Source organism: Arachis ipaensis, chromosome B8 (genome assembly GCF_059453495.1).
Source record: "Arachis ipaensis isolate K30076 ecotype BB chromosome B8, ASM5945349v1, whole genome shotgun sequence".
Classification (NCBI taxonomy): Eukaryota; Viridiplantae; Streptophyta; class Magnoliopsida; order Fabales; family Fabaceae; genus Arachis; species Arachis ipaensis.
This window is the reverse complement of record NC_142443.1, coordinates 46,912,729-46,939,620: the sequence shown is the minus strand read 5'-3', so window position 1 is coordinate 46,939,620 and position 26,892 is coordinate 46,912,729. Positions and strand designations below refer to the sequence as shown.

The 26,892-nt window shown below is 37.5% G+C and overlaps 1 protein-coding gene and 1 non-coding gene across 2 annotated transcripts; one reads left to right on the top strand and one right to left on the bottom strand.

The window, feature by feature from the left end:
• Positions 1 to 2,736: 2,736 nt before the first annotated feature.
• On the top strand, positions 2,737 to 4,068 carry LOC107611017 (uncharacterized). Its single transcript, XM_016312986.1, has one exon. It carries the CDS (start codon positions 2,737 to 2,739, stop codon positions 4,066 to 4,068), a length of 1,332 nt encoding a protein of 443 aa, XP_016168472.1.
• A 16,869-nt stretch (positions 4,069 to 20,937) lies between these two features.
• LOC148547950 (small nucleolar RNA R71) lies at positions 20,938 to 21,045 on the bottom strand. The gene has a single exon (XR_015897790.1). It is a non-coding gene; the product is annotated as a small nucleolar RNA R71 (small nucleolar RNA).
• Between the last annotated feature and the right edge of the window lie 5,847 nt (positions 21,046 to 26,892).

Genomic DNA, 26,892 nt, shown 5'->3' with positions numbered 1-26,892 from the left:
GATAGAAATCAACAAGCTCTTGTGATGATAAGTTGAAACCTCGGTCCAATAAGATTAGACATGGCTTCACAGCCAGCCAGACTTCAACAGATCATCATGAAACTCTAGAATTCATTCTTAAAAACTTTGAAGAACAAAAGAGAAATTTTTTTTTGTATTTAAACAAAATTTTTCGAAAATAAAAAAGTAAAATTACCTAATCTAAGCAACAAGATGAACTGTCAGTTGTCCAAACTCGAACAATCCCCGGCAACGGCGCCAAAAACTTGGTGCACGAAATTGTGATCATCAACAATGGCACCAAAGACTTGGAGCTCTCAAACGTGAATCACACTTTGTCACAATTCCGCACAACTAACCAGCAAGTGCACTGGGTCATCCAAGTAATACCTTACGTGAGTAAGGGTCGATCCCATGGAGACTGTCGGCTTGAAGCAAGCTATGGTCATCTTGTAAATCTCAGTCAGGCAGATTCAAATGGTTATGGAGGATTGATAATTAAAAGATGAATAAAACATAAAATAACGATAGAGATAGAGATACTTATGTAATTCATTGGTAGGAATTTCAGATAAGCGTATGAAGATGCTTTGTTCCTCCTGAACCTCTGCTTTCCTATTGCCTTCTTCCAATCATTCATACTCCCTTCCATGGCAAGCTTTATGTTGGGCATCACCGTTGTCAATGGCTACTTCCCATCCTCTCAGTGAAAATGTTCTACGCACGCTGTCACCGCACGGCTAATCATCTGTCGGTTCTCGATCATGTTGGAATAGGATCCATTGATCCTTTTGCGTCTGTCACACGCCCAACACTCGCGAGTTTGAAGCTCGTCACAGTCATCCCTTCTCAGATCCTACTCAGAATACCACAGACAAGGTTTAGACATTCCGGATCTCAGGAATGGCCGCCAATAAATTCTAGCCTATACCACGAAGGTTCTAATCTTAGATTAAAAACCCAAGAGATACACATTCAAGCTTGTTTGCAAGTAGAACAGAAGTGATTGTCAGGCATGCATTCATAGGTGAGAATGGTGATGAGTGTCACATAATCATCACATTCACCATGTTCTTGGGTGCGAATGAATATCTTAGAGAAGAAGTAGACGTGAATTGAATAGAAAAATAGTAGTACTTTGCATTAATTCATGAAGAACAGCAGAGCTCCACACCTTAATCTATGGTGTGTAGAAACTCCACCGTTGAAAATACATAAGAACAAGGTCTAGGCATGGCCGTGATGGCAGCCCCCAAACGTGAAAAGGTCTATCCAAAAGTATCAAAATACAATAGCAAAAGGTCCTATTTATAGAGAACTAGTAGTCTAGGGTTTACAGAAATAAGTAATTAATGCAGAAATCTTCTTCCGGACCCACTTGGTGTGTGCTTGGGCTGAGCATTGAAGCTTCCATGTCTGGAGACTTTTCTTGGAGTTAAACGCCAGCTTTTGTGCCAGTTTGGGCGTTTAACTCCAGTTTTTGTGCCAGTTCTGGCGTTTTGACGCCAGAATTCTTAAGCTGACTTTGAACGCCGATTTGGGCCATCAAATCTTGGGTAAAGTATGGACTATTATATGTTGCTGGAAAGCCCAGAATGTCTACTTTCCAACGCAATTAAGAGCACGCTAATTGGGCTTCTGTAGCTCCAGAAAATCCACTTTGAGTGCAAGGAGGTCAGAATCCAACAGCATCTGTAGTCCTTTTCAGCCTCTGAATCAGATTTTTGCTCAGGTCCCTCAATTTTAGCCAAAAATACCTGAAATCACAGAAAAACACACAAACTCATAATAAAGTCCAGAAATGTGATTTTTATTTAAAAACTAATAAAAACATAATAAAAACTAACTAAAACATACTAAAAACATACTAAAAACAATTCCAAAAAGCGTATAAATTATCCGCTCATCATGGTACGAGTTGTAAAAAGTGTAATTTACAATTCGTGCACCATCCTCCCTCTACTGGTGGTTGGTCTGGTCTGACTGCTTCTCTGCTGAAGGTAAGTGCAGTTTATTTGAGACTTGTTAACTATATTGTTAGTTGATTATGCTGATGTTGTTGTGGTTGAAAATATTGGTGTGTAATATGGTTGATTATCTGATTTTTTGGTTATAGAGTTGATATTGTTATTCTATTTTTTGTTTCTGGGTTTTATTATTTTGATTCTATTTTTTGCACTTTTTTTGGTGATTTTGAAAGTGATAGTCGCTGTGATGCTATGTTATGTCATGCTGCTCTCTTTTTTTCACTCTTTACAACCTTTTATCTGTTCTCATCTCCTGCAGAAATTTGTCCAATGGTCAATTACCAGAAATATTGGATTAATTTTGATAGGCATACTCCTGAGTTTAGGAAGTGCCTCGATGAATTATTTTTGGATATTGCCTTCTCTCAACCCGGTGTGAAAAATCAAATACGTTGTCCTTGTCCCAAATGCAATAATTTTTGTTCAAATTTAGAAATGAAGTTCATCATCATGTGCGCCAACGGGGATAGTGACCTCTTATAAAACATGGGTGCATCATGGTGAGATTCTTCAAGATACATCCACGATAGATGTGTTTGATCTAAATGAAATTGATTTTGAAAGGGAGAATGATTCTGCCACTTATGAGATGTTGTATAACATCTTTAGAGGATAAATACTAGGGGAGACGCCGAGAGATTTCGCTACCAACGTAGATGACAATATAGAAGAAGAACCTCATGAGGGGGCAAAGAGGTTCCAGAGGCTAATGAGGGATTATGAGCAAAGCTTGTATCCAGACAGTGGGATATCAAGGTTATCTTTCATTGTCAAGTTGTTTCAAATGAAATGTCACTATAGATGGAGCAACAATTCAGTTGATGCTTTGTTACTCTTTTTAAAAAGCATATTTCCAAAGGAAAATTCTTGTCCAACTTCATTTTATGATGCTCGAAAAGGGATTTGGGATTTGGGATTAGATTACAAAAAGATAGATGCTTGTGTGAATGATTGCATTTTGTTTCGGGGCCAAGCATATGCTGATCTTGATGAATGTCCAAAGTGTAAGCAATCTAGATGGGTGAAGGAGAAGGGGAATGAAAATGATGACCCTCGTAAGAAGGTGCCCCAGAAGATACTAAGATACTTTCCGTTAAAACCTAGGCTTCAAAGGATCTTCATGTGTGAAGAAACAGCGCTAGCAATAAGGTGGCATAAAGAGAAACTACTTGATGATGGAGTCCTAAAATACCCAGCAGATTTGATGGCGTGGAAGACATTTGATGAGGAGCACGAAGGGTTTTCACGTGATGATAGAAATATCAGGCTTGGAGTTGCTAGTGACGGATTCAATCCGTTCGGCAATATGAACATTTCCTATAGTACATGGCCAGTTGTTCTCATTCCATATAACTATCCTCCATGGATGGTTTTGAAACATTCAAATTGGATGTTATTTCTACTTATTCCAGGCGCTAAATCCCCTGGCAATTCTATTGATGTATACTTAGAACCGTTAATTGAAGAGTTGAAAGAATTGTGGGAAGAGGGTGTTGAAACATTTGATGTGGTTCAGAAACGAAATTTTCGATTGTCTGCTGTAGTTTTATGGACAATAAATGATTATCCAGCTTATGCCATATTATCTGGTTGGAGCACTAAAGGTGCACTAGCATGTGCGTGTTGCCACAGAAAAACTAGTTCTAAAAGGCTGAAACATGGACACAAGCATTGCTATATGGGTCATCACCGCTATTTGCCGTATGATCATCCGTGGCGAATGAATAAGAGTTCATTTGCCAATACTAGGGAACTTGGCGAAGCACCTAAGCCACTTTCTGGTTATGATGTCCTAGAAGAATTCAAGACTTTTGAACAAACGGAGTTTGGGAACACTACTAAAAAGAGAAAGAAGTCTGAGCATGACAAGGTGGCTGGAAATTGGAAAAAGAAAAGCATTTTCTTTGAGTTGTCTTATTGGAAGACATTATTGTTACGGCATAATTTAGATGTAATGGATATAGAGAAGAATATCTTCGATAATATACTGGGTACACAGCTAAATTTAGATGGAAATACAAGGGACAATCTTAATGCATGACTCGATCTTCAACTTATGGTATCAAGAGAGACCTTCATCCTCGTAGAGTGGGCAACAAGTTTGTGATCCCGATAGCCAAATATACGTTGTCAAAGACCAAGAAGGAGAATGAAAGGCAACTTCTTTGTCAGTTCTTGAAAGAACTCAAGATGCCTGATTCGTATTCATCAAATATTGGAATGTGTGTGCACGTTGAAGATTGCAAAATTTATGGCTTGAAGAGCCATGATTGCCATATCCTATTAGAACGGTTGCTACCACTTGCAATTTATGAGCTTTCACCCAAAGAAGTTTGTGAACCGTTGATACATCTAAGTATTTTCTTTGGAGAGCTTTGTTTTAAGGAATTGAAGGTGGACGTTCTAGACAAACTTGAAACCCAGATTGCAATAACACTTTGTAAATTGGAGACGGTTTTTTCTCCGGATTTTTTTGATGTGATGGTTCACCTAACCGTTCATCTTGCCCATGAAGCTAAGTTAGCAAGACCAGTTCAATATCGCTGGATGTACTCTGTTGAGAGGTTAGCCCATTGGAATTGGCAACAACTTAGAATATGCTTTATATAGTATTCTATATGTAGGTTTCTAACTTTCCTTAAAATTTTAATTTTAGATATTTGTGCACACTAAAGAGTTATGTGGGAAACAAAGCACGTCCTGAGGGGTCAATATCTGAGGGTTATATCTCTAAAGAAGCAATGACCCTTGTGAGGAGATATTTGGATGAAAATTCTAAGATTTCTGACCATGGCAAGAATGAACCTATGCGAGGCAGAGTTGTGTTCAAAGTACTTGGCCAGTTTAGTTGTAAAGGGGCATATAAAGAAGCTTAGTTCTATGTGCTGAAGAATTGTGAAGAAGTTCAACCATGGGTTGATGAACATATGGCAGATTTAACAAGAGAAAATCTAAGGAATCTGCAGAAAAGGCACAAGGAACAATTTGTGAAATGGTTTGAAAGGAAGGTAAATGAATAAACTTTGATAATTGTATAATTGAAGAGTCTTTTGGCAGTATTTAGTTTTAATCGCTATTCATTAATGTAGATTTCAAATCTACACAAAGTAGAGAGTGCACGGGTGAATAATCAACTACTTTTTCTAGCAAGAGGACCTGATCGTCGTGCACATTTCTACAAAACATGTGCTATCAACAGTTTTACATTTCGTAGCAAAAACCATGAAGCATATTTGAAGACTCAAAATTGTGGAGTAGTTGTGAAGGGAGATGAATTGACTGGGGGTGTAGATTATTATGGCATGTTGACTGATATTGTTGAGTTAGATTATGTCAGAAAACATAAAGTGATCTTATTTAAGTGTGAGTGGTTTGATCTTCCTCCAGTAGGACGAAATCAAAGTAGAGGATATTGTAAAGATGAGTATGGATTCATAAATGTGGATGTTACATATGTTAGATATAAGGATGAGCCTTTCATTTTAGCATGTCAAGGTGAGCAAGTATACTATGTAAAGGCAATTAAAAGGCCTAATTGGTGTACTGTGGTACAAGTAAAGCCTCACAATACATATGATGTGGCTGAGCAAGATATCATGCAAGAAGAGGCATACCAACAAGCTGAAATGGGAAGCTTTAATCAAGTACCATCTTCGGGTGATATCAATTTGTTGATGGAATTGGGCAGAGGTGACATAGAGGGATCAAGTGTGGACGTGCCTATTTCTTAGTATTTTTATTTTGGGGATCACAAGATATTGCGGATAGTGATTGACTTCTTAGTATTTTTATTTTGGGGATCACAAGATATTTGCAATTGCTAAGTTATCCACTTTTTACATAGGATGGTGATTGACTTTAAAGTAGTTAAACTTTAGGAATTCACATCATATTTGCAATTGCTAAGTTATCCACTTTTTGCATAGGATGGTGATTGACTTTAAAGTAGTTAAACTTTAGGAATTCACATTATATTTGAAATTGCTATGTTATTCACTATTTTTTCCTTTTTTTTTTACTTTTTTGAAAAGTATAATATATTTTGAATCATGTCCAACTTTTATTGATGTGCTTTCCTTTGTGTAATTGAGTATTAAATGATGTAGATATTTTATTATTTCATTTCTTTAATGTTTTTCCTGTGAGTTTTATTGTAGATTGCGTAACATAATGGCTACACGGATGTTTACAAGGGCTACTGCATCTACTTCTACAACACCAGCCCCTGCCCCAACCCTGGCAGCCCCTGCCCCTGCCCCTGCCCCGATAACCCCTGCCCCAGCCCCGGCAGCTCCTACTTCAGCACCAGCCACTGCCCCTGTTGAAAGGCGTATTGATAAAAGGGGACCTTCGCGTGGGATTGCAACAAATAGGGTTACAAAAACAAAGACAAATGGGAAATTGGAATTGCCTATCTCTTTGGAGAACTTAGCTCCTAATGGCATCCATGTTGATCTGTTTGCATCTGAAGTGGGTATTGTTACAAGACAAAATACTCCTTTAGATGTAGAGAAATGGAGCCTAGTTGGAGATGATGTTAACAAAAAAATATGCGACCTTGTTTTGGTAATACGTATTTATATTTTCTGGTATTATGTATATTAAATCTTTATTTCTGCTAACAAACTTTGACCAATCTTATATAGGAAAAGTTTGATATAGCAGATACGCAAGTAATGCACAAAATGATTTTAGCTAAGGCTAATATATGTTATCGAAGTTGACGCTCAAGGTTGCGTGAGCACTATGAGTTGTATCAAACTGATGAGGAGCGCCTTCAAAATCCACCGAACAATGTTCTTCCAGAGACATGGGAGAATTTGGTGTCCTACTTTGGAAGTCCTTCTTTTTAGGTTTGAATTTTTCATTGTGACAACCATTGAGGTGTTCTTATGTTGTTTTGCTATTTTAGGTCAATGAAATAATTATAACTTAACTCCTTTTGTCTTTTGTGACTTTGGTCTTCTATAAGAAAAAAGTTTAACAAAGATAATAGAAAGTATCATGTTGTACTACATATTGTTAGTCGAAGAACATTTCAAGTTGTTAGACGTGATCGGATAAATACTCTTAAAGTTTTAATTTGGAGTTATATTTCTTGCTATGTCACATTTCCACTTAACTACATGTTATATATTAAACTTCAAAAAATTTGCAGCGCCATCCTAGAATCGATATCAAGCATGACATTCAAGAATTGTGGCAAATTACTCATCAAAAGAATAACGGAGAATGGGTCAATGAAAAAGCTAAACAAATTGATGTAACATTACTAACCTTTTCTTTTTACTGTTGTATGGAAGTTAAATTTTATCTTCATTTTCAAATCACAAATTGGATTGTGCAGGATGATATTAGCAGTATGCTCGATGAATCCTATGATTCGGAAAATCCTCTCACTCCAAATGAAACTTTTTTACTTGTGAGAGGTGACAAAAGTGGTGCAAATTATGGCATAAAGGCTTCAAAATCTAAGTTAAGGATTCAAGCACAACTCCAAGAGGCAATGCAAGACCATGAGGAGCTAACAAAGGAAATAGATGTGCTCAAAGAAAAACTTGAAGAGCAACGAACACGACAAGAGGAAGAATTAGCTCAAATGAAAGCTCAATTAGAAGCTCAACAAGCCGTTGTAAACTCTTTCATAGCGCGCTTTGACAATGAAAGAAACTAGGCCCTAAAGGTACTCTTAAAATTGCTTATGATTTTAATACATTTTCCTAGATGATTCCTATTTTATTAGTATAGTTTAATTTGTATATGGATCTATTTATCACATTTTACTTGTGTCATGGTTGAAAAATGACAAATGTCCTATTATTTAGTTTGATAAATTTGGTTGTGTATTAGCTGAGATATAAATTGTGAATTGGTTGTTTTTGTTGGAACTATAGACGGTGGAAATATCCAAGTTTTAGGGGAGGTTCTGTCAAAATTTTTCTAAACATTTTGGATAAAACTTAATGAAAAAAATTATAATTAGTGTTATATCTTGTTTCTAATCTTTTGTTTCGATTTTTCTTATCTACAGGAGTGCTAAAATGGTGACCACATGCTACCTTGCGAGCGCAAGAATATTTTGAATCATAGATAGACTAATCTATGTTAGAACTTTTAACTTTTGGTTGAACTTATGCAAGATATATAACTTGTAGAACTAATCAATGTACTCAATAATGTTATTTTGTTTTAGAACAATTTTAGCTAAATGAGGCATGTTTGAATTATGTATGTTTTTGTATATTATATGAATGTAGACTTGCTTATTAGAATAGTTAATATATTAGTTAATTTAAAAAATAATTTAGTAAATTAAGCATGCAATTTGTATTAAAAAAAATTGTTACAAAATAATTAATTTGGTTTTGTAACTAAAGAAAAAAACGTTACAAAATCAAGTTACATTTTGTAACAAAATTTTATGATACAAAAAAATAGATTGTTACCAAAAATACCTTGAAAATCAAAATTTGTTACCACTTTTTGTAACGGCTTCTAATTTTTTGTATCAGAAAATTTTGTTATAAAATACCACTTTGAATTGTAACAGTTCCATTTTTGTTACAAAAATTTTTTGTAACGGGACATACTGCAACAGCCCCTTTTTTTGTTACAAAAATCTTTTGTTTCAAAATTTCGATATTTTGTAACAATTTTTTTTGTTATAAATGTTGTTTTTTCTTGTAGTGCTAATAGTGGTGCTCATATGCCGGAACCTAATTAACAATTAATTACAATTAATAGTAATTAATGATAATAGTAATTAATGATAATAATACCTAAAACTGCTGCTCATGAGGTGGGACTTGCTGCTGAGATCCAACTGGTTCTTCCTATTGCTACTGTGTTCATTGGCGCCAACCTCTTCACCTGCAACTCTATCTGACAGTCGTAGGTGAATCCCATACTGCTGTGTGTACCACTCGTAGTACACTGGAAGAGGATGAAAGTCAATAATCTCCTTGCCTAACTGCAATGTGTTGTGGCGGTCAGATCTCCACCTGTTAACCCATTGACTATAAATCTCTCCCCAGTCATGGTTCTGTGCTCCTGTCAACTGCTTGCAATGATCATGACCATGGTCAAACGCCGGCCTGGTGGAAGCTGTTGCATCCCGAACTGTCGTCTAACTTGGTCTGTCGGGTGCCATTCTATGCACTCGAATGACACTAGCGGCGACTGGGTGGAGCACATAAATAAATGGGCAGTGAGGACATTCGGAATCCCCACTCCCATATACGGCCACCATAGAAACTGCACATTAGTTACTAAGAGGCCGATTAAAAAAATTATTCTTCTGAATAAAAACATTGGACATTAAAGGTTACAACTTACATCGTTAACTCCCATATCGTCGAGTCCTCGCCTAAAATACGCAGTAGGCCTCCGTATATATCTTGTATGTCGGCGCCAATGACTCCACCTAACAAAAAGCAGAATAACAATATTAATAAGAATAACAAATTAATAATAATAATAATAATAATAATAATAATAATAATAATAATAATAATAATAATAATAATATAAAAAAAAATATTTACTCATTGAGGATAATCCAGATATTTAATAATGTGTTCTTCCGGTTTGGTAAAATCTTGAACCATTTTTTCTTCCTTCACCGTATACTTCTTCTTCTCCCACACTTCTTCACTTTTGCTTCTTCAGTTTTTTCACTCTTGTTTTCTTACTCTCATTTCACTCTCGTTTCACTTTTGGTTCATCACTGCTTCTCCTATCTGCATTTGGTTTTGCGTTTTATAAACAAATTTACCACCCTCCATGACACGTGTCACGCATGCAGCTAAGGTGGCTGCCAAACGCAACCTCCACTTTGTCCTGGAAGGCTGACAAATGCAACATACATTTTGCCTTCTCCAACACTGGTCAAAAGTGCTCCTGTTTGCATGCAGGGGACACAGGGCCACGTTTCGTCATTTAGTTGCCCCGACCTGCCAAACGCATGCTGCATTTTGCAGCTTGCTAGACTTCCTTATTTTTTGTCCCAACTAAAACGTAACCTGCGTTTTCTGCTCTCTCTCTCTCTCACAATGCCAGCTCCACATTTGTGCATAACACACCATGCATCTATTTTTTACCAATTCACCATTTTCTTATCCATTTACAAATTATTTTCTGGCGTGTTGCAATACAATAAAATACTTTTTCTGTTGCACATAAGGCTGAATATTTTTCAAACCTAAAATTTTTTTATAAATAAAAAATATCCTTATAGTAGTTTTCTCACACATTTGGAGAGATCTGCCACGGACAAATTTATAATATCGTACTTACAGCTACCACAAAAAGAATAAAAAAAATACAAAAAAAGAAGAGAAAACTCCACAATAGAGTTACTAAAAAAATAATCTAAAACTAAGTCCAAGTCCCAAGTGGTATGCGGAGAAAATCGAAAAAAGAGATAGAAAATAGGAGTGAGCAGAGAAAGATAGATCAATAAGAGTGAAAAGGTAGAACAGAAATTGAAAAAAAGTGAATGAAAAAGAACACAGAATAAATTAAGTTCTAATGATTTTACACCTTTTGAAGAACCTAAATTGTACAAGTTTATAGTAGGATCTTTGCAGTATTTCACATCAACTTCTCCAAATTTAACATATTTAGTAAACAAGATGTGCCAATATATGCACAAACCAACAATCAAATATTAGAGAGCCATTAAGAGAATTCTGCATTGTGTAAAAATACTATAGACAAAGGGCTTATCTTTTCTAAATGCACTTATTTTCATTAGCTAGCTTTTGTAGATGTAGACTAAAGTATAGATGTTGATGATAGAAAGTTATTGACGGCTTATTATATCTATCTTGGAACAAATCTCATTGCTTGGAAGTCTAACTAACATGTAGTGAGTAGTCATCAAGCACACAGGTATAATTTCGAGTTCTAGCAGTAGCTCATTCTAAATTGGTGGGGAATCAAAATCTACTACATGAATTGAATTTGCAAATTAGCATCCCCTAACATTCTATTGTGATAATCAAAATGCATGCTTACTTGCAGTAAATCTAATTTCTACAATAAGTCAAAATACTTTGAGCTTGACTTACACTTTGTCAGAGATTAAGTCACTAATCTAAAATTATATATCGCAAATATCCTTTTACAAGATTAAATTGTAAACATCTTTACGAAACCTCACTATCCATCACACTCTTTAAAATATTCAAGGACAAACTTGAAATGATCTTGTATTGGAGAGTTTCGGTACGGGTTGTGAGATGGATCAGAAACTTGTGAGTCAGAACGGTCGCCGGATTATCGAACTAGAGCAATGGGGGGTGGTACATGCAAAGACACTCCGATACTCAAGTCAACATGGATCTAAGAGGTATAAAGTCTGGAATGGATGAAGTACCTGAGGCGGCCTCAGACTCCCCTTATATAGCCAGTGCAAGTTCTCTCATCTTATCTTATTTAGCTAAGATAAGGGAGGTATTTGAATTTGAATATTAGTTAGAAGGTGTGGAGGCTGATTTGGGCCTTCTAGAGGAAGGAGGTGGGGCCAACCCCAGGTATCCGGATTCGGAGGCCGTTCCCGGTGTGGGACCCGAGAGCCGGTTCCGTAACAGTTGCCCCCGTAGCGGGAGAGCGAGCTTGCTCGGTCTCGATGCTAGAGGAATCTTTGTTTTGCCATTTTTGGCAAGGAGATCCTTTGGTTTTTCTGGTTGAGTTTGGGAACTCAGAAAAAACCGGGCCGTTTCGTGGTCGAGCGTGGAGCATGTCATTTGGGAGATAAAAAACTGTTTTGTGGTCTTAGTCGCTTCACCATATGCCCGTTGCCTTTATCGGGAAGGGTTTCGTTATTTGTGCTTCCGCAGGTGTTATAATGACATTAAATACGAAGGGACGCTTGGGTTGCTTTTCCATTTCTGCCCTTCGCATTTTTTATTTTTCTGGGGCGTTTTTGGCTTTTTACTTTTGTAACCGTTTTTATTTTTCCAGCAGAGCTCCCAGCTTCAGTAGATGTCTTTTTGTTCTTTTTCTTGTGTACCCTGCCGATGAAGAAGGGAAATCACAAGAAGGAATATGTGTCATTTAGGGCCCAGCACAACAGATGCATATTTGGTCTTTTCGAGGATTCTTCCCACGGGTTTAAGAGGGAGTACTTCAAGGTGTGCCTAGCTCGGGGGCACCATCCGTTTTGGTTGACTCTGGAGGGGAGCGTCTGAAGAGAGAACTTTTGCGTGGTCTAAAAATTCACAGATAAATCCTCGTTGCAAGTATAGCTTCTAAACCGACAAAAGTCCTTTCTTACAAATGTTTTGGTTGTCACAAGTAACAAACCCCTTTAAAATTGATAACCGAAGTATTTAAACCTCGGGTCGTCTTCTCAAGGAACTGCAGGGAAGTATGTTCTTATTATTGGTTATGAGTTTTGTAAATTGGGGGTTTTGAAAGTGAGGAACAAGTAATTTAAATGACAAGTAAAATAAATAAATAACTATAAAATAAACTCTTGGCAAAGTATGAAAATTCGGAAGTCCTATCCCAGTTATCCTTATCAATGGTGATGAGAATTGAGTTTAATCCCACTTAGTTAACTTTTACTAAACAAAGGAAAGTCAAGTGGACTAATCAATTTGATCCTCAGGTCCTAGTCAATTCCTAAGGAAAGACTAGAGTTATTGGAATTCGACTTGATTAGCAAAAATAACAATTATCAATCACGATGAGTTTGATAACTCAAGGGTCTCTAACCGATCAATTAAAGCCAAAAGGGAAACATCTAAATTATTTATATAAATAAGGGAAAGCAATCACAATTCTGAAATACCTCAAGTTGTACTAATAAAGATATCAAATGTAACATGGAAGAATTCATAAATTAAATTGAGAAAATAATAAAAAGGGAATATTGAACCTGATAAAGAGTTGGAATACTTAACTTGAAATAATAAGAAATCCTAATCCTAAAACCTAAGAGAGAGGAGAGAACCTCTCTCTCTAAAAACTACATCTAAATCATAAAAAGTGAATAATTGGAGACTTCCTCAATGAATGGATGCATTTTCCCACTTCATAGCCTCTAATCTGTGTTTTCTGGGTTGAAAACTGGGTCAAAAATAGTCCAGAAATCACCCCCAGCATATTTTGGTACGTTCAGGTCGCAGAAAAGTGACGCGGAAGCGTCGTCCACGCGTTTGCGTGGATTGCGTTTCTGCTAGGTCACGCGTCCGTGTGATCCACGCGTTCGCGTCGCCTGGCTTCAGAGAAGCTATGGTAAATTATATATCATTGCGAAGCCCTGGACGTTAGCTTTCCAACGCAACTGGAACCATCTCATTTGGACCTCTGTAGTTCAAGTTATGACCGTTTGAGTGCGAAGAGGTCAGGCTGGACAGTTTAGCAATTTCTTTAACTTCTTGTATTCCTTCCACTTTTGCATGCTTTCTTTCCATCCTCTGAGCCATTCCTGCCCTGTAATCTCTGAAATCACTTAACACACATATCAAGGCATCAAATGGTAATAAGAGAGGATTAATATTAGCAAGTTTAAAGGCCAAAGAAGCATGTTTTCAATCATAGCACAAAATCAGGAAGGAAAATGTAAAACCATGCAAATAGTATGACTAAGTGGGTAAGGACTTGATAAAAACCACTCAATTGAGCATAAGATAAACCATAAAATAGTGGTTTATCAACCTCTCCACACTTAAACATTAGCATGTCCTCATGCTAAGCTCAAGAGAAGCTATAAAGAAGTGAAGAGGAATGATAGGATGTATAAAATGCAACCTATCTATATGAATGCAACTGCATGCAAAAATGATTCTACCTACTTGGTTAAAAATAAATAATTTCTCCAAGACAAACATAAATCAGATTTCACTAATTCAAATTATACAATAAAAGACAAGGAAACTTGTAAGAAGATAGCTCATGAAAGCAGGGAACATAGAATTAAGTACTGAACCCTCACTGGTAGTGTATATGCACTCTAATCTCTCAAGTGTCTAGGGTTAATTCACTCTACTCTTCTCTAGTCATGCTTTCTAAACTTTGTTCTTCATCTAACCAATCAACAAATATTTAGTATACCAATGCAAACATCATGAGGTCTTTTCAGGGTTGTAATGGGGCTGAGGTAAAGGTAAGGATATATGTATGGCCAAGTGAGCTTTATAAAGTGAATCCTTGATTAGTCTAAGATCTCACCTAACATACAATTTTAAAATACTTTACCTAGCTACCCAAATTTTTCCCACTTTTGTATTACATGCTCATGTATCAAACTTATTTTTGAATTTTGTCCCATGTGCATTGATTCTTTTTATTTTGCATTGGGGAAATTTTTGTATCCCCTTATTTAATTACTTAATTTTTTTATTATTTTTATTATTTTTTTTCAATGCACATGGTAATTTAATTATTTTGATTTCACATGAGCATGCTTCCCAAATTTTCAAATAACTCATTCAATTTAATTCCTTACTTTTTCATATCATCCCATGTTCCCATAAAATTTCCCACACTTAAATTATACACAATATCTATCTTAAGCTAACCAAGGATTCAACTTGGAATTTTTATTTTGTTTTTCTGCTTAAGGCTAGTAATGTGGTTATGAAATAGAAAGGGGTTAAAAAGTTCAAAGTGGCTAACAAGGGTGATGTAAAAGGTAGGCTTATTTGGGATAAGTGAGCTAATAACAAATAATGGCCTCAATCATATGCAAGCATGTAAATACACTAAATAATGGATATATAGAATGGAACAAAATAAAGATTGCAATCATAGAGAAGGAAACACACAAGAATAAAAATTTATGGTTAAATAATATAACCATACAAATAAGCTCAAAATCTCACAGGTTGTGTGTTTTTTAACTCAAAAACCATGTTCCAATTACAACTTCAAACAAATTTAACAAAAAAAATTTTCAATTTAAATTAGTGAAATACTATAAAAATTTCTTGAAAAAGAAAATATTACTTTAACCAAGTAGTAACTAAATGCATAAAATCAAACAAACATGCAAATGCAGCAATTAACAAACAAAGAAAATTTAAACATTGGTGTTGAGACAGGAAGGTACTAACCCACGGAGATCGGTATCGACCTCCCCACACTTAAAGATTGCACCGTCCTCCGTGCATGCTGAGATGTGCAAGTGGATGGGTTGCTCCAACTGATGCTTTTCTCTGAAGATTTTGCAGATGGACTTGTCTGTCTTCCCATGTAAACGTCTTCCGGTTCCTTCCGGGTGGCCATCCTGAAAGAAAAAGGGAAGAAAAGTAACCCAGAAATAAAGATAAGAAAATAAATGAAGTATGGGTGGGTTAATGCCAAATGATAAAGGTCTCAATTACATGGTAGCTACAATATGCAAGTGAGAAAACAATAGAAGTACGTGGCATATCAATAGTGCAAACATTGCAACAAAGGGGAAGAGACAGCGGATAATGAAGGACAATATAAATGCATGTCAATGTAAAAAGGAACACAGATATCATAAAAGATTGATGTTGACAGATAAATATCATCCAATAGTATAAAACAAGTCACTAAGCACCAAATAATACAGAAAAGATATAACAGCTGAATAAGAACATTTAACATCAATGGAAAAATAATAAATTTAGAAAAGAAAATAAAAATATGTGCAAAATTAAAATGCATGCAAATAAATTAAATAAAATAGAATGAAAGTGAAGAAGGATGATGAAGAAAAAGAAAGTAGGAAAGAAAAAAGAAAGAAGAAAAGATAGAAGAAATTAGGATTAGAGAAGAAAAGATAAGATAATTGGCACTAATCTGGATAAGTTGTGCGACGCAGTCGATGCGGACACGTGAGTGACGCGGTCGCGTGGTGTGCAATAATTATCAGGTGATGCGGACGCGTAGGTCATGCGATTGCGTGGCCTGATTTGTGCGAATGGCATGAGTGCAACCTCGCGTTCGCGCAACTCTCTGTTCAAAACTCTTTTTGCCAAATTTTTGGGTGATGCAGTCGCGTGGTTGACGCGATCGCTTGGATGGCCATTTTTGGAAAACGACGCGGACGCGTAGGCACGCGTTCGCGTGGTGGGGCTTGTGCTTCTAGCGCGGTTCCAGCCCCACTCCATCATAACTTGCTGCCATACACCCCTTTTTACATCGATTTTTAGGGCACGCGTTCGCGTGGGTGACGTGGACGCGTGGGAGGCATTTTTCGCAAATGACGCGAACGCGTCAACGACGCGATCGCGTGGATCAATTTGTGCCAAAGGCACGCCTCCAGCCACGCTCTCGCGTGACTCTCTGTTCACTTTTCTTTTCTTCCTAATGCACTTGTGACGCGGACGCGTCAGCGACGCTGCCGCATCGCGTGCATTTTTTTTTTTAATAATGCAGTATGCAGAATGCAATGCTAATATGAATGTTATGCAAAACTCCAGATTCAATACAATAAAATAAAATAAAACTCGAAAACAAATAAAAAAAAATGGAAAAGGAACGATCATACCATGGTGGGTTGTCTCCCACCTAGCACTTTTAGTTAAAGTCCTTAAGTTGGATATTTGGTGAGCTCCCTGTTATGGTGGCTTGTGCTTGAACTCGTCTTGAAACTTCCACCAATGCTTGGACTTCCAATAAGCTCTATCAATACCAAGTAAATTCCTCAAGCTTTGATGGAGTTCTTCACAAGCTTTGAGCTCCCAAAATTTATCCTCATATATTCCTGGATCCCAAATCTTGTTTCTACACCCGTCTTCAAGTTGATTATTATGATTCCATCCGGGTGGTTCAGCCTTAGAATTCTCACTGAGGCATCCAAACAACTTCCCAGACCCATTCAATTGAGCTCTACACCAACCTTTGCGTTTAAACTTAAAGCTTCCAACCATAATGAACCTTGCAGGACAATTCTTACCACTGGCCATCTTCCTCTTACTCTTAATGCCACAAAGAGCTCTAAGTTGACCATCCGTCTCCAGTAGCCCATATTCAAGTGGGATTAGAAAGCTAAGGAATATGAATTTTACCCACTTGAATGTTGTGAAGGATGATGGCAACTTAGGGGGAGGGGTCTCTGATGAGCGGATAATTTATACGCTTTTTGACATTGTTTTTAGTATGTTTTTAGTAGGATCTAGTTACTTTTAGGGATGTTTTTAATAGATTTTGTGTTAAATTCACATTTCTGGACTTTACTATGAGTTTGTGTGTTTTTCTGTGATTTCAGGTATTTTCTGGCTGAAATTGAGGGACTTGAGCAGAAATCAGATTCAGAGGTTGAAAAAGGACTGCTGATGCTGTTGGATTCTGACCTCCCTGCACTCAAAGTGGATTTTCTGGAGCTACAGAACTCGAAATGGCGTGCTTCCAATTGCGTTGGAAATTAGACATCTAGGGCTTTCCAGCAATATATAATAGTCCATACTTTGGCCAAGAATTGACGACGTAAACTGGCGTTCAACGCCAGCCTTCTGCCCAAATCTGGCGTCCAGCGCCAGAAAAGGATCCAAAACCAGAGTTGAACGCCCAAACTGGCACAAAAACTGGCGTTCAACTCCACAAATGGCCTCTGCACGTGCAACACTTAAGCTCAGCCCAAACACACACCAAGTGGGCCCCGGAAGTGGATTTATACATCAAATACTTACTCATGTAAACCCTAGTAGCTAGTTTATTATAAATAGGACCTCTTACTATTGTATTAGGCATCTTTGGACGTCTGGTTCTTAGATCAGAGGGGCTGGCCATCTCGGCCATGCCTGGACCTTCACTTATGTATTTTTAACGGTAGAGTTTCTACACTCCATAGATTAAGGTGTGGAGCTCTGCTGTCCCTCAAAGATTAATGCAAAGTACTACTGTTTTCTATTCAATTCTTCTTATTTCGCTTCTAAGATATCCATTCGCACCCAAGAACGTGATGAAGGTGATGATTATGTGTGACGCTCATCATCCTTCTCCCTTATGAACGCGTGTCTGACAAACACTTCTGTTCTACATGAAATAAGCTAGAATGAGTATCTCTTAGATCTCCTAACCAGAATCTTCGTGGCGTAAGCTAGAATGATGGCAGCATTCAAGAGAATCCGGAAGGTCTAAACCTTGTCTGTGGTATTCCGAGTAGGATTCAATGATTGAATGACTGTGACGAGCTCCTAACTCGCGATTGCAGGGCGTTAGTGACAGACGCAAAAGGATAGTAAATCCTATTCCAGCATGATCGAGAACCGACAGATGAATAGCCGTGCCGTGACAGGGTGCGTGAGCATATTATTCCCTGAGAGGATAAGATGAAGCCATTGACAAGGGTGATGCCTCCAGACGATTAGCCGTGCCGTGACAGGGCATTGGATCATTTTCCCGTGAGATGACCGAAAGTAGCCATTGACAGTGGTGATGTATCACATAAAGCCAGCCATGGAAAGGAGTAAGACTGACTGGATGAAGATAGCAGGAAAGCAGAGGTTCAGAGGAACGAAAGCATCTCCATTCGCTTATCTGAAATTCCTACCAATGATTTATATAAGTACCTCTATCCCTATCTTATTAATTATTATTCGAAAACACCATTATCCATTTATATATCTGCCTGACTGAGATTTACAAGGTGACCATAGCTTGCTTCATACCAACAATCTCCGTGGGATTCGACCCTTACTCACGTAAGGTATTACTTGGACGACCCAGTGCACTTGCTGGTTAGTTGTATCGAAGTTGTGACAGACAATAAAACTAGATCAGAGCACCAGGCCTTTGAAGCCATGGATATGCATCACAATTTCGTGCACCAAGTTTTTGGCGCCGTTGCCGGGGATTGTTCGAGTTTGGACAACTGACGGCTCATCTTGTTGCTCAGATTAGGTAATTTTCTTTTTATTTTATTTTCAAAAATTTTTCAAAAATTTTTCAAAAATATCTCATCTATTTTCAAAAAAAATAAAAATAAAAATGTTTTCAAAAATATATTTTTCTTCAAAATTTTTGAGAATGAATTCTATTATCTCATATAACATGTTTTAGCTTGGCTGGCTATTAAGCCATGTCTAATTCCCAGGATTTTGATTGAGGACTATGAATTCATTGCTTCCTTTTTCCCAAATATTTTCGAAAAAATTAAAAGAAAATACAAAAAAATTAGAAAATCATAAAAATCAAAAATATTTTTCTGTTTCTTGTTTGAGTCATGTGTCATGTTATAAGTTTGGTGTCAATTGCATATGCATCTTGCATTTTTTCGAAAATTCATGCATTCATAGTGTTATTCATGATCTTCAAGTTGTTCTTGGTAAGTCTTCTTGTTTGATCTTGATGATTTTTTGTTTTGTGTCTTTCCATGTTTATCATATGCATTCTTGAATTCTTAGTGTCTAAGCATTAAAGAATTCTAAGTTTGGTGTCTTGCATGTTTTATTTGCATTAAAAAATTTTCAAAATTGTGTCTATGATGTTCATCTTGACATTCATAGTGTTCTTGGTGTTCATCTTGACATTCATAGCATTCTTGCATGCATTCATTGTTTTGATCTAAAAATTTCATGCATTGCATAATTTTCATGTTTTTCATAAAAATTTCAAAAATCAAAAAATATCTTTTCCTTTTTCTCTCATCAAATTCGAAAATTTGAGTTGACTTTTTCAAAAATTTTTAAAATCAAGTTGTTTCTTATGAGTCAAATCAAATTTTCAATTTGAAAATCTTATCTTTTTCAAAATCTTTTTCAAAAATCAAATCTTTTTCAAAATTCATGGTTATTTTCGAAAATTCCAAAAATAATTTTCAAAAATCTTTTTCTTATTTTATATCATAATTTTCGAAAATAACATAAACAATTAATGTTTTGATTAAAAAATTTGAAGTTTGTTACTTGCTTGTTAAGAAAGATTCAAACTTTAAGTTCTAGAATCATATCTTGTGATTTCTTATGAATCAAGTCATTAATTGTGATTCTAAAAATCAAATCTTTTTCAAAACTAACTTCAATCATATCTTTTCAAAAATATCTTCTTATCTTATCTTTTTCAAAATTTGATTTCAAAATATCTTTTCTAACTTCCTAACTTCTTATCTTTTCAAAATTTGTTTCAACTAACTAACTAACTTTTTGTTTGTTTCTTAACTTTTTCAAAACTACCTAACTAACTCTCTCTCTCTCATTTTCGAAAATATCTTCCCCCTTTTTCAAAATTTCTTTTTAATTTATTAATTATTTTAATTTTTAAATCTTAATTTTCGAAAATTACTAACATTTTTCAAAAACTATTTTCAAAAATCACTAACTCTTTTTCAAAAATTATTTTCGAAAATTCTCTTCTCTCTCATCTCCTTCTATTTTTTTATTCATCTACTAACATCTCTCCCTCATTCAAAAAAAAAAAAAGGAAAAAAAAAGGGGATCTCTATTATTATTATTTTTCTGTGCCTTCTTCTTTGTCATATGAGCAGGAGCAAGGACAAGAATATTCTTGTTGAAGCAGATCCAGAACCTGAAAGGACTCTGAATTACAACTAACCAGTAAGCACCTGTTAGGAATTTTCAAACAAGAAGAGGAGATGGCAGCCGAAAATAATAATAATGCAAGGAGGATGCTTGGTGACTTTACTGCACCTAATTCCAATTTACATGGAAGAAGCATCTCCATTCCTTCCATTGGAGCAAACAAATTTAAGCTGAAACCTCAATTAGTTTCTCTGATGCAGCAGAACTGCAAGTTTCATGGACTTCCATCTGAAGATCCTTTTCAGTTCTTAACTGAACTCTTGCAGATATGTGATACTGTTAAGACTAATGGAGTAGATCCTGAAGTCTACAGGCTCATGCTTTTCCCTTTTGCTGTAAGAGACAGAGCTAGATTATGGTTGGACTCTCAACCCAAAGACAGCCTGAACTCTTGGGATAAGCTGGTCACGGCTTTCTTAGCCAAGTACTTTCCTCCTCAAAAGCTGAGCAAGCTTAGAGCTGATGTTCAAACCTTCAGACAAAAAGAAGGTGAATCCCTCTATGAAGCTTGGGAAAGATACAAACAGTTGACCAAAAAGTGTCCTTCTGACATGCTTTCAGAATGGACCATCCTGGATATATTCTATGATGGTTTATCTGAGCTATCAAAGATGTCACTGGACACTTCTGCAGGTGGATCCATTCACCTAAAGAAAATGCCTGCAGAAGCTCAAGAACTCATTGACATGGTTGCTAATAACCAGTTCATGTACACTTCTGAAAGGAATCCTGTGAATAATGGGACGCCTATGAAGAAGGGAGTTCTTGAAGTTGATACTCTAAATGCCATATTGGCTCAGAATAAAATATTGACTCAGCAAGTCAATATGATTTCTCAGAGTCTGCATGGAATGCAAGCTGCATCCAACAGTACTCAAGAGGCTTCTCCCGAAGAAGAAGCTTATGATCCTGAGAACCCTGCAATAGCATAGGTAAATTACTTAGGTGAACCTTATGGAAACACCTATAACTCAACACGGAGAAATCATCCAAATTTCTCATGGAAGGATCAAAAGCCCCAACAAGGCTTTAATAATGGTGGAAGAAACAGGTTTAGCAATAGCAAGCCTTTTCCATCATCAACTCAGCAACAGACAGAGAACTCTGAACAAAATGCTTCTAATTTAGCAAATCTAGTCTCTGATCTATCTAAGGCCACTGTAAGTTTCATGAATGAAACAAGGTCTTCCATTAGAAATCTGGAAGCACAAGTGGGCCAGCTGAGTAAAAGGATCACTGAAATCCCTCCTAGTACTCTCCCAAGCAATACAGAAGAGAACCCAAAAGGAGAGTGCAAGGCCATTGACATAAGCGCCATGGCCGAACCTGTGAGGAGAGGAGAGGACGTGAATCCCAAGGAGGAAGACCTCCTGGGATGTCCAGTGATCAATAAGGAGCTTCCCTCTGAGGAACCAAAGGAATCTGAGACTCATCTAGAGACCATAGAGATTCCATTGAACCTCCTTATGCTCTTCATGAGCTCTGATGAGTATTCCTCTTCTGAAGAGAATGAGGATGTTACTGAAGAGCAAACTGCCAAGTTTCTTGGTGCAATCATGAAGCTGAATGCCAAATTATTTGGCATTGATGCTTGGGAAGTTGAACCTCCCTTGTTCATCAATGAACTAAGTGATCTGGATCAACTGACATTGCCTCAGAAGAGACAGGATCCTGGAAAGTTCATAATACCTTGAACCATAGGCACCATGATCTTTAAGGCTCTGTGTGACCTTGGTTCAGGAATAAACCTCATGTCCCTCTCTGTAATAGAGAAACTGGGAATCTATGGGGTGCAAGCTGCTAAAATCTCACTAGAGATGGCAGACAGCTCAAGAAAACAAGCTTATGGACAAGTAGAAGATGTATTAGAAAAGGTTGAGGGCCTTTACATACCTACTGATTTCATAGTCCTGGATACTGGAAAGGAAGAGGATGAATCCATCATCCTAGGAAGACCTTTCCTGGCCACAGCAAGAGCTGTGATTGATGTTGACAGAGGTGAAATAGTCCTTCAATGGAATGAGAACTCCCTTGTATTCAAAACTCAAGGATCTCCCTCTGCAACCATGGAGAGGAAGCTTGGAAAGCTTCTCTCAAAGCAGAGTCAACCAGAGCCCCCACAGTCAAACTCTAAGTTTGGTGTTGGGAGGCCACAACCAAACTCTAAGTTTGGTGTTGAACTCCCATATCCAAACTCTAAGTTTGGGGTTGGAGAGTCTCAACAAAGCTCTGCTCATCTGTGAGGCTCCATGAGAGCCCACTGTCAAGCTATTGACATTAAAGAAGCGCTTGTTGGGAGGCAACCCAATGTTTATCTAATTCTTATTTTTATTGTTTTTCATGTTTTCTTAGGTTCGTGATCATGTGGAGTCACAAAATAAATATAAAAATTGAAAACGGAATCAAAAACAGCAGAAGAAAAATCACACCCTGGAGGAGCATCTGTCTGGCGTTCAAACGCCAGAACAGAGCATAGTTCTAGCGCTGAACGCCCAGAATGGGAGCATCCTGGCGCTGAACGCCCAGAACAAGCATGGTTCTGGCGTTCAACGCCAGAAATGGCAGCAAAGGGGCGTTGAACGCCCAAAATGGGCACCAACCTGGCGCTGAACGCCCAGAGTTGTGTGCAAGGGCATTTTACATGCCTAAATTGGTGCAGGGATGTAAATGCCTTGACACCTCAGGATCTGTGGACCCCACAGGATCCCCACCTACCTCATCATCTCTCTTTCCATTCATGATCATCCCTTCTTTTTTTTCCATTTACCACTCACATCCATACACCCACTACCCTCAAAAATTCAACATCTCTCTCTCACCCAATCCCACCCATATGGCCGAATACACACTCCCATCCATCTCTTCCATATCTTCTTCTTATTATTCTATTCTTTCTTCTTTTGCTCGAGGGCGAGCAACATTCTAAGTTTGGTGTGGTAAAAGCATAGCTTTTTTGTTTTTTCCATAACCATTGATGGCACCTAAGGCCAGAGAAACCTCTAGAAAGAGGAAAGGGAAGACAAAAGCTTCCATCAAGGGTCTATAGCTCAGTGGTAGAACATTTGACTGCAAATCAAGAGATCCCTGAGATACCTCAGGGGATTCATTTTCTTCCACACAATTATTGGAAGCAACTAAGGGTGGAACATCAAGAGCACTCCATCATCCTTCATGAAATCAGAGAAGATCTAAAAGCAATGAAGGAGGAGCAGCCAAGGCAAGGAAGAGACATAGAAGAGCTCAAGGACATCACTAAGGTGGACTCATTCCTTGTTCTTACTTTCTCTGTTTTTCGTTTTCTATGTTAAGTGCTTATCTATGTTTGTGTCTTCATTACATGATCATTAGTAGTTAGTGACTTTGTCTTAAAGTTATAAATGTCCTATGAATCCATCACCTCTCTTAAATAAAAAATGTTTTAATTCAAAAGAACAAGAAGTACATGAGTTTCAAATTTATCCTTGAACTTAGTTTGATTATATTGATGTGGTGACAATGCTTCTTGTTTTCTGAATGTATGCTTGAACAGTGCATATGTCTTTTGAAGTTGTTGTTTAAGAATGCTAAATATGTTGGCTCTTGAAAGAATGATGACTAGGAGACATGTTATTTGATAATCTGAAAAATCATAAAAATGATTCTTGAAGCAAGAAAAAGCAGCAAAGAACAAAGCTTGCAGAAAAAAAAAAATAGGCGAAAAAAAAATTAGAAAGAAAAAGAAAAAGCAAGCAGAAAAAGCCAAAAGCTCTTAAAACCAAGAGGCAAGAGCAAAAAGCCAATAACCCTTAAAACCAAAAGGCAAGGTCAAATAAAAAGGATCCCAAGGCTTTGAGCATCAGTGGATAGGAGGGCCTAAAGGAATAAAATCCTGGTCTAAGCGGCTAAACCAAGTTGTCCCTAACCATGTGCTTGTGGTGTGTAGGTGTCAAGTGAAAACTTGAGACTGAGCGGTTAAAGTCAAGGTCCAAAGCAAAAAAAAAAAGAGTGTGCTTAAGAACCCTGGACACCTCTAATTGGGGACTTTAGCAAAGCTGAGTCACAATCTGAAAAGGTTCACCCAATTATGTGTCTGTGGCATTTATGTATCCGGTGGTAATACTGGAAAACAAAGTGCTTAGGGCCACGGCCAAGACTCATAAAATAGCTGTGTTCAAGAATCATCATACTGAACTAGGAGAATCAATAACACTATCTGAACTCTGAGTTCCTATAGATGCCAATCATTCTGAACCTCAATGGATAAAGTGAGATGCCAAAACTATTCAAGAGGCAAAAAGCTATAAGTCCCGCTCATATGATTGAAGCTCTGTTTCATTGATAGTTTGGAATTTATAGTATATTCTATTCTTTTTATCCTATTTTGATTTTCAGTTGCTTGGGGACAAGCAACAATTTAAGTTTGGTGTTGTGATGAGCGGATAATTTATACGCTTTTTGACATTGTTTTTAGTATGTTTTTAGTAGGATCTAGTTACTTTTAGGGATGTTTTTAATAGATTTTGTGTTAAATTCACATTTCTGGACTTTACTATGAGTTTGTGTGTTTTTCTGTGATTTCAGGTATTTTCTGGCTGAAATTGAGGGACTTGAGCAGAAATCAGATTCAGAGGTTGAAAAAGGACTGCTGATGCTGTTGGATTCTGACCTCCCTGCACTCAAAGTGGATTTTCTGGAGCTACAGAACTCGAAATGGCGCGCTTCTAATTGCGTTGGAAATTAGACATCTAGGGCTTTCCAGCAATATATAATAGTCCATACTTTGGCCAAGAATTGACGACGTAAACTGGCGTTCAACGCCAGCCTTCTGCCCAAATCTGGCGTCCAGCGCCAGAAAAGGATCCAAAACCAGAGTTGAACGCCCAAACTGGCACAAAAACTGGCGTTCAACTCCACAAATGGCCTCTGCACGTGCAACACTTAAGCTCAGCCCAAACACACACCAAGTGGGCCCCGGAAGTGGATTTATACATCAAATACTTACTCATGTAAACCCTAGTAGCTAGTTTATTATAAATAGGACCTCTTACTATTGTATTAGGCATCTTTGGACGTCTGGTTCTTAGATCAGAGGGGCTGGCCATCTCGGCCATGCCTGGACCTTCACTTATGTATTTTTAACGGTAGAGTTTCTACACTCCATAGATTAAGGTGTGGAGCTCTGCTGTCCCTCAAAGATTAATGCAAAGTACTACTGTTTTCTATTCAATTCTTCTTATTTCGCTTCTAAGATATCCATTCGCACCCAAGAACGTGATGAAGGTGATGATTATGTGTGACGCTCATCATCCTTCTCCCTTATGAACGCGTGTCTGACAAACACTTCTGTTCTACATGAAATAAGCTAGAATGAGTATCTCTTAGATCTCCTAACCAGAATCTTCGTGGCGTAAGCTAGAATGATGGCGGCATTCAAGAGAATCCGGAAGGTCTAAACCTTGTCTGTGGTATTCCGAGTAGGATTCAATGATTGAATGACTGTGACGAGCTCCTAACTCGCGATTGCAGGGCGTTAGTGACAGACGCAAAAGGATAGTAAATCCTATTCCAGCATGATCGAGAACCGACAGATGAATAGCCGTGCCGTGACAGGGTGCGTGAGCATATTATTCCCTGAGAGGATAAGATGAAGCCATTGACAAGGGTGATGCCTCCAGACGATTAGCCGTGCCGTGACAGGGCATTGGATCATTTTCCCGTGAGATGACCGAAAGTAGCCATTGACAGTGGTGATGTATCACATAAAGCCAGCCATGGAAAGGAGTAAGACTGACTGGATGAAGATAGCAGGAAAGCAGAGGTTCAGAGGAACGAAAGCATCTCCATTCGCTTATCTGAAATTCCTACCAATGATTTATATAAGTACCTCTATCCCTATCTTATTAATTATTATTCGAAAACACCATTATCCATTTATATATCTGCCTGACTGAGATTTACAAGGTGACCATAGCTTGCTTCATACCAACAATCTCCGTGGGATTCGACCCTTACTCACGTAAGGTATTACTTGGACGACCCAGTGCACTTGCTGGTTAGTTGTATCGAAGTTGTGACAGACAATAAAACTAGATCAGAGCACCAGGCCTTTGAAGCCATGGATATGCATCACAATTTCGTGCACCAGTCTCCAATAACTTTGGCAAGGTGATTTTAAGCTCCACTTCCTTGTGCTCTTTGACAACTTCCACCTCTTTGCAAATTTCTTTAATTTCAACCTCTTCCTCTTGGTAGCTTTCTTCCAATTCAATATCTTCTTCATTACTTACCAAGGGCATGGGAGGTTGTGCTTCTTCTTCTTTAATTTCCATCTCTTTATCAACTTCTTCAAAGTCTTTAGCCATGATATGCCTTGGAGGTTGTACACCCTCTTTGGCATCAAATTCAAATGTCTTGGAAGGAGGTTC